The 7738-nt window shown below is 34.8% G+C and overlaps 1 protein-coding gene across 3 annotated transcripts in view; it reads left to right on the top strand.

Moving 5' to 3' along the window:
• Positions 1-3219, top strand: part of LOC148948351 (uncharacterized) — a 95878-nt gene extending 92659 nt beyond the window's left edge. For all 3 annotated transcript variants that reach the window (XM_089094301.1, XM_089094302.1, XM_089094303.1), the window contains exon 19: positions 2898-3219. In XM_089094301.1, coding sequence (XP_088950427.1) covers positions 2898-3007 — 110 coding nt within the window. In that variant the 3' untranslated portion in view covers positions 3008-3219. The remainder of the gene's footprint in view (positions 1-2897) is intronic.
• The last annotated feature ends 4519 nt before the right edge of the window (positions 3220-7738 follow it).

The raw sequence follows: 7738 nt of genomic DNA, 5'->3' as shown, positions 1-7738 counted from the left end.
ATTACCAAGCATCTGGAAGATACAGCTAGACGGCATAATAGTAAAATGTTGTACTGGCATGTTAATAAATTGAGAGGGAATAGTCAATCTGGACTTGTCCCAGTTAAAGATGGAAACGGGGCCACAGTTAGTGATAAGGAAAGAGTTAAAGAAAGATGGGCTGAACATTGTGGGAATGTGCTAAACCAAGACGAGTTGCAGGAAAATATATAGAGGAAAATGAAAGTGTGTGATGCCTTGGATGTGAAGGAAGATTTGTTTTGTGAGGAAGAATTAGCAACAATAATAAAAGGACTAAAAAAAATAATAAGGCCTCATTTGTTCATAGTGTGGTAAATGAGTTTCTTAATTATGGTAGCTCTGAGGTTAGAAATAAGCTATTGAAGATTATTAATATGATGTTTGAAAAGGGGAAGTACCTAGCGATTTTAGTAAAACTCTAATGAAACCACTGTATAAGAAAGGGGATAAGAGTGAGTGTGGTAATTATCTGGAGACCAGGCATTAGCCTGGTCTCTGTAGGTAGGAAATTACCTAGTAATATTATACTTTTTAGACTGAGAGATCCTGTAGACAAAGTTATGAGAGAAGAACAGTGTGGTTTTAGAAAAGTTAGAGGATGTGTCGACCAAATTTTCAATCTTATGTTGATAATTGAGAAGTACTTGTGTTATCAAACACCATTAGTCCTCAGTTTTATAGATTATGAGCTAGTGTTTGATTCTGTTCATCGAAGAGCTTTGGTGAAGGTCTTATCCTTGTATTGTGTACCAGACAAATACATGATGGGTAGCACTAACTTAATGAATATTATATATTTGGAATCAGCATGATAATTCGGTTCTTTTGATATAGCTATTGATATCACAATTCCCTTTTTATGAGTTTCGGTTACTATTGAGCCGCGTCGCTTTTTACTTACAGTTCGTTACCACGAACTGTTTGAAATAACACTGCTGCAGTTAAGGTAGGAAATGAGGTTAGCTGCTGGTTTTGTATTAAATCAGGAGTTAAGCAGAGTTTTGTTCTATCATCTTCATATGGATCATTTTGATGGATTTTGTCTTAAAGAGCACAGGACAGGCAATGGGAGAACACGGAATCAAATGGGGAGGAAAAACTTTCTTGGATTTAGATTGTGCTGAGGATTTAAGCATCCTTGATGAAAGTGTGAGCAAAGTGAATGAACTTTTAGAGGTTTCGCGAGTTCAGGGTGTTACAATAGGTTTAAAAATTGATATTAAGAAGCCTAAGTCGCTAAGGCTGGGAATAAGTGGAGATGAAAAGGTGACATTGAGTAACGAAAAGATTGATCATGTGGACAGCTTCACTTACCTTCACTTAGCTTCGCTTGTTAGTAAAACTGGTGGAAGCAGTGAAGATGTTAAAAATAGAATAGCCAAGGCTCAGGGTGTTTTTCACAGTAAAAAAAAAAGTTTGGAAGAATAGATCTAGGTTTGACTTTAACCTTATTCTCTGCGTTAAAAATAGACTAAAATTAATTGGACGCGTACTTAAGTTAAGTATCGAGATCTTATTGCACTATTTTGAATTGACCCCTAAGGAATGTTGATATTGTTTTGTTAATCAACTCGCCCTGATAACTTAATCCTAGAAAAAAATATTCCCTCTTTTTTCCCTGTTAATTTAAAATATATTTTTCGTGAGTAAATGTATCTCTCCTTGTTACTAAGTATATATGCTCATCAAAAAAGAGCGTGACCAGTGGAACCAAAGATAATTAAATTATTCAAGATGTGTCGAGAAGCGATATATAATTTCCTTGTGAAGGTTTTACAACCCCTCTGCAAACCATTAACTCACTCAGACTGGCATATTTGTGTTATGTGTGGCCATTATTCGACTACGCATGCCCAGTCTGGTGCCCACAAGTGCACAATACTGAATATGGTACCTAAGTAGTGACATCGAAACTGTGCAAAAACTTGCTAAGAAAAATCATACTCGGTCCAAATCACGTGTCTTATGAGTCCGCTCTTGATTCGTTGAAAATTCCACCTCTCCGTGAGTGCCGATACGAACTAATGCTCGTAAAAATTTGGACATTCGTTACTCGTATGTGAGAAGCACCATTTTTTACTACCACCTCCTTTTACTAACCGTGTGAATACCCGAATCAAAATCCATCTTGAACCCCCCTGGTGCCGTACAAATCGGTTCGTGAACTCTTTCGTCCCTTATTTTTGTTAGTGCATTTAATCGTTCGTAAAAAAAAAATTCACTTTAGTGACCTATGTTGTAAAAAAAATAGCGTTATTTAGTTGCGGCCAAGGCCAAAACTATGAAAGCTCTTTTTATTAAATAAATCTATTCTAAAATATTATGTAATAGTGTTTCGAATGCAAGGAGAAACTACTTCTCCCCGGTGGAATTGCTTTCACACTCATTTTCTGAAAACACTAAACACTTCCTGCTCAATCGTCTGTTTTTAATGCTCCAATGAATGCAATACAGTACGACAAGTTTAGTAGCGTTTAACCCAGCTATCAAGAGAGTTTTTTCAACAAAATCTGAAATTACCTTTTTGGCTGCTAAAGAAATTGCTTATTGAATTTATTGCACAAAAAAAAGAAAAGCTTCAGTAATAACCTAAAAAATAGAAGAAATTATAAAAAAATAGTAAAAGAATAGCTAAATATGTATTTCTTTGACGGTTCTTACGTTTTTTTTTTTTTTTTTTTTTTTTTTTTTTTTTTTTTTTTTTTTTTTTATGCATGCATGGACATATTTCATGCATAAGCGTAAGCAGGGGCTCATATAAAATGTGCTTAAAAAAGGGTTAAAAACACAAAAATTTAGTTCAAAGGTCAGAAATGATAAAAAAGCAAGTCAAAAATAAAAATGAAAGAATTTAAATAAACATAATTATTTTACAGGCGAGAATATGCTGAGAATGCTGGGTCTTCAGCCTAAAGGAAAAGCAAATACAGAAAAAAAGACTGAAGAACCTTTCGGTGAAGAAGCGGAAATAGTGGTTTTTGATTAATATTACTTTTATATGTTCTATAAGTGCATTTTATGTATTTGCTTATCTTCTTTTTTTATACTTAACTGTAGTGGTTGACTTATTTTTTCTTTATTGTATTTAGTAAAGCTGGTATTTGAAGTTTGTGCTAAATCATTGTTGTTTGAAAGATCTTGGCAAATTAAATAAAATACTTAGAAAATGAACCAAATTCTGTAAAAACAAATTAGTGATAATTGAAGTTCATGCCAATCTTCTACAAAAATGCCACCAATTCCAGGGGGGTATTTTAGTTTGACGGATTAAAATTCAGATTAAAAATAATAAAATTCCAAAGAATGGGTTAAAACTTGGCTGATGTTGCCAAAAATCGGATAGTAGTATCAATGTTGCCACATTCGCTTATTTTCCGCCATTTTGGCCATTTTGCAACTGGATTTTTGCTTAAAACTTTTTTGGGGCCATGAATTACTTTTTGGGGGGAAGAAAATATTTTCTTTTACGATCCGCACGTTATTTTGAATCCAATACTTTCCATGTGATAAAACGTAGTTGCAATCTTTATGCGCATGGAAGGCTGGAACCATAGTCACCTTACCGCCCAAATTCCATGGTCAAAATACCGGATCAAGTGCCGTAGAATTTTGAATTTTTATAGAAATTTGATTTTATCTTATCGTTTTCAGTGAAAAATTTAGTCGTGAATTAAATTATATCGCTACGACTGAAGGTACACTAACAGTGCATTAGCTAATATGGCAAAGGTGCGTATTAGTTCCCCCAATAAAAACAAATTTTTTTTGTTGTATATAATTCAGTCCATTGGCTATAAAGTTTATTAAAAGTAGGATATAAAAAAATCACTTTGTATATTCTGGGTCTATTAGTTGGGCCTCTGCACCCTATAGTACAGGGATAACTAATCTACATCTTTACCCAAATCTCTGAAAGAAATTTAGAATAGTCTACAACTTCTAGATTCAGAAATTCGAAAGACCTAGTTTTGGCTTAGTTCTTGGCATGCTCAGGATTTTGGGTCTAGGCTGCCCCCACCCTGAACCCTGCAGCCCACCCCTGGATCGCTTCGGCTGCCCGAAAAGCCTGAGTGATAGAGCCTAAGGGGTGTATGGAATCCTGCCAGTGGTGAACTTTCTAGATTTCTAAAAGGAATTTTCATATGAAAGAATTGTTGTATTCAGATAGAGGATTGAATTATGGATTTATCTTCATTGAATGAAGATAGTTTATATGAAGAATAATACATTAGTTTATACAGAAGTATATTTACGTAGTGAGATAGTCAAGAAATAAGCATACCATTTGATTTGCCATTTTTTTTTTTTTTTTTTTTTTACTTAATAATAAGAAAATAGCAAAAATTCGAGCAAAAAACTATTTTCCACTTTTTTTAATTTGAGCACATACACAAGAAAAAAGACATTAAAGAAAAAGAAAGAAAAAAGAAAAAGACATACAAAAGACATTATTAGATTATTAAGAATATAGAAATAATTGAGCAGGATATGCTCAGATTCTTTCACGTCTGACATATTTATCTTCACCTTATAATGATATCCTTTCGACCTTGAGTGAAAAATCTGTGAGTCAGAACCTAGCACAAGAGTGAGTCTTTACCTCCTGGATATTCAGAAAAAATCCAGGAGTCGAAGATTCACTATAGTAGTAAGTGACTATAATTACCCATCAGAATAGTCACCATAATCCAGATTCCTAGAATGCCTATTAGCAATGCAGTTGCTGAAAGAGCTTTTTCCATGTTGAACTGCGTCAAGTCAAAGCTTCGGAATAGAACGTTTTACTAATGGTAAATGCAATTATGGCCTTTTGATTATGGATCTCAGTCAGTGGCCAATTCTTTTTGTCATTCAAACCATAGGCTAAAATGATTTCGTTCATAATAACATATATTCAAAATGCAATTGGAAATGTTTCTAACAGTAGATGATATGATGCTTGAGCTGAGATGCCTGACCCTGATGGCGAAATAGGCGAGATCTTAAGATACATTCGGTTTATGCCAATAACGACCGTAAATTGTAGGCTGGTCATATCTTTGGTTCATTATCATATGAAGTTATAGTTACTTAGTGTGCCTATGTAATAGTTACTGGCTTTGAAATAAGTTGTTTTACCAAAGCTGATCACCATGCTAGAAAGGAATTAAGAATAATAATAACATATTGCGAAAACAGGCTTGCGCCTCTATCTACAAAAATTTAAATAATCAAATGCTTTTTCACTATAATGATTGTCAATCATGTTCTTAAATACATTTACTGAATCTGAGTTGAAAGTGTCTGATGGTAGTGCGTTCCACTCGGAGACAGTGCGGTTGCTGAAATTAAGTGATGGGCTGTTCTGATCAACCAATACATATGGCTAACCCTTAGTTAACTTGCCCCGAGTACAGGGATTTTAGGGGCACAAATTTGAAATAAATTATATGGGTGATGAAAAATAATATAACATCATGCGTTTTAATTTTGAGCTCAGAAGGTTGAATATTTTTTGATATAAGTGTAAATTTATCTGTTCTGTACTTATTTCTTAAGAAGAAAGTTTAGGACATTTTCCTTGAAATAAAACTATATTGGTTGGAATATTTTTAGACGAATCAATATGAAGATTTAGCTAGACTTTAGACAGTTCTGGAAACCTTATTTTTGACATGATGTTATAATCTGATGTCTGAACTACATTGTAGTCACATTTGTGGATAAAACCAAGATTGGGCATGACTACACCACCAGTAATGTATCCCTTGCGTGATTTCGCGAATCACGCAATCTTTCAAAAGGCATCAAAAATTGGTTTATGTGCATTTTGTAACGTTAAAGTATCTGACCAAAGGGCACATACACAATGCAGCAGACGGCATACACAGCAACATTGAAACGAAAATGAGAAAAAAAGGGAGATGTTATGACTTCCCTGACTTTGCTGAGTGCGTTGCAAACTGCAGGAAGGGAGTTTCTGCAATATAGTTAATGGACTTCAGGGATTGGAAATCCAAGAAAAGAACCCCTGGAAAACAGGATTATACCCTACCAAAGTTACAGTCAATTGTTGCAGCTAGCTTTCAAAAGGCGAGCCGCGGAATGAAATTCATCCAAGATTTTGACGGAGAGGAAAAGCAATGCTTGTTTATTCAGAAAAAAATTCTATATCAAGCAGCTTCCCGAGCCCAGCTCCGTTCCGAGGGGTGTTCAAAGCCAGAAAAAAGTTTCAAATGTTAGCAAGCTGTGTCCGATGATGCCGGCAAATCGAAGGAAATTGTGGAAGGAATTTCCTGTTTCCGACGAAAGCCTGGATCTCATCGAGGATGAAGACAACCCATACAAAGAATAAACCTCTCTGATAAGCTATGTGTTCAGTTCTCCTTTCTTTTTATTCGAAGTAGCAGTTTATAGCTTAGAAAACGAAAAAAATCACTATTTTACGAAATTCTCGAAAACTTGAAAAATGTAGATACTTCGTTTTGGCAGAGGACAGCCGAGTTATGACGCATAAACCTCCAACAAAAACAGATGAAATGTGGCAGATCATGCAAAAACAGCCGGTTTTGTGCCAAAACGCAGCAGGATAAACCAAGTGTAAGTAAGCAAGGTAAAAGTCAAGTTGGATTTGGGACAAAGCATTGGCTGGCTTATATTTTGCTTATGTTTCAAAGGTTTCGTTTTACTTTTTGGTTCACAATCTGGAAAAACACTGAGTAGCAAGGCCGCACCCAGGGGGGGAGCTAGAGGGTTTGACCCCCCCCCCCCGCAATGTTTTTCTGATTCGTGAAAACGTCAAAAAATGGATTTAAACGTATTTTTTATACGTTTTTTTTTTTTTTTTGTGTAAATCCCCCCCGCAAAAAAATTCCTTGCGTAAAACACCCCCAGAAAAGAATCCTGGATACGGCCCTGCTGAGTAGTATAATATGATTCTACAGAAACGCCGCCAATTTCATGTAGCGTTCCAGTTTAATGATTTAACATTGTGGTTGAAAATCCTAACGATGCCGAAGAATGGACAAAAATTGGTTTGTATTTCCAAAAATTGGCTATTCATATAGTAGTTTTCTATAGGAATGCCACTAATTCCGCACAAAACGTCAGTTTAATGATGTAACATTTGGGTTAAAAATTCTAAAGAATGGGCTATAAATTGGCTAATACTAAAATGCAGTAGAACATTGCCGTAAAAATTGTTTGTTTTATTTTTCACCACTTTTCTTATATAGTTTTTAACTGATAGAATAAATAAATGTCTTAATTTTCACTCCAATTTTTGAACATGTTCTAACATATTGACAAATAAACTTCAACAGTCTATTCAATATGAACAAGGAAATGTATATTGCTCTTTTTACTTTCTTTTTTTCGTCGTAAATTTGTTACCTCAAAACATTTATCAGGCTTTTTTTCTGAACTTCATTTTCTACTTAAACCGAAACAATATCGTTCTCGTAGATACCATTAATAATTTTAATGTATTTATCTGGTATAGCAATACCACACAAGTATAGGATCTTCACTACCGCTGTTCAATCGAGTGAATCAAGCCCCCGTTCGTAGTCAACCAATCTGAGGACTCAAGGGGTGTGAAGATTCAGCCACTTCTTAGTTACTAATCTAAGGGTGAAAATTTAGTCAATGCATCCTCTTCGCTTCATAAAACAACACTGTTCTTCTCTTATAACTTTATCAGCAGCATCTCTAAGTCTAACAAGTACTAGAAACAAGT

Source organism: Artemia sp. Qi Xiang Cuo, chromosome 9 (assembly GCF_049724085.1).
Source record: "Artemia sp. Qi Xiang Cuo chromosome 9, ASM4972408v1, whole genome shotgun sequence".
NCBI lineage: Eukaryota > Metazoa > Arthropoda > Branchiopoda > Anostraca > Artemiidae > Artemia > Artemia sp. Qi Xiang Cuo.
Note: the sequence above shows the minus strand (reverse complement) of the source record. Positions and strands in the feature narration are given on the sequence as shown.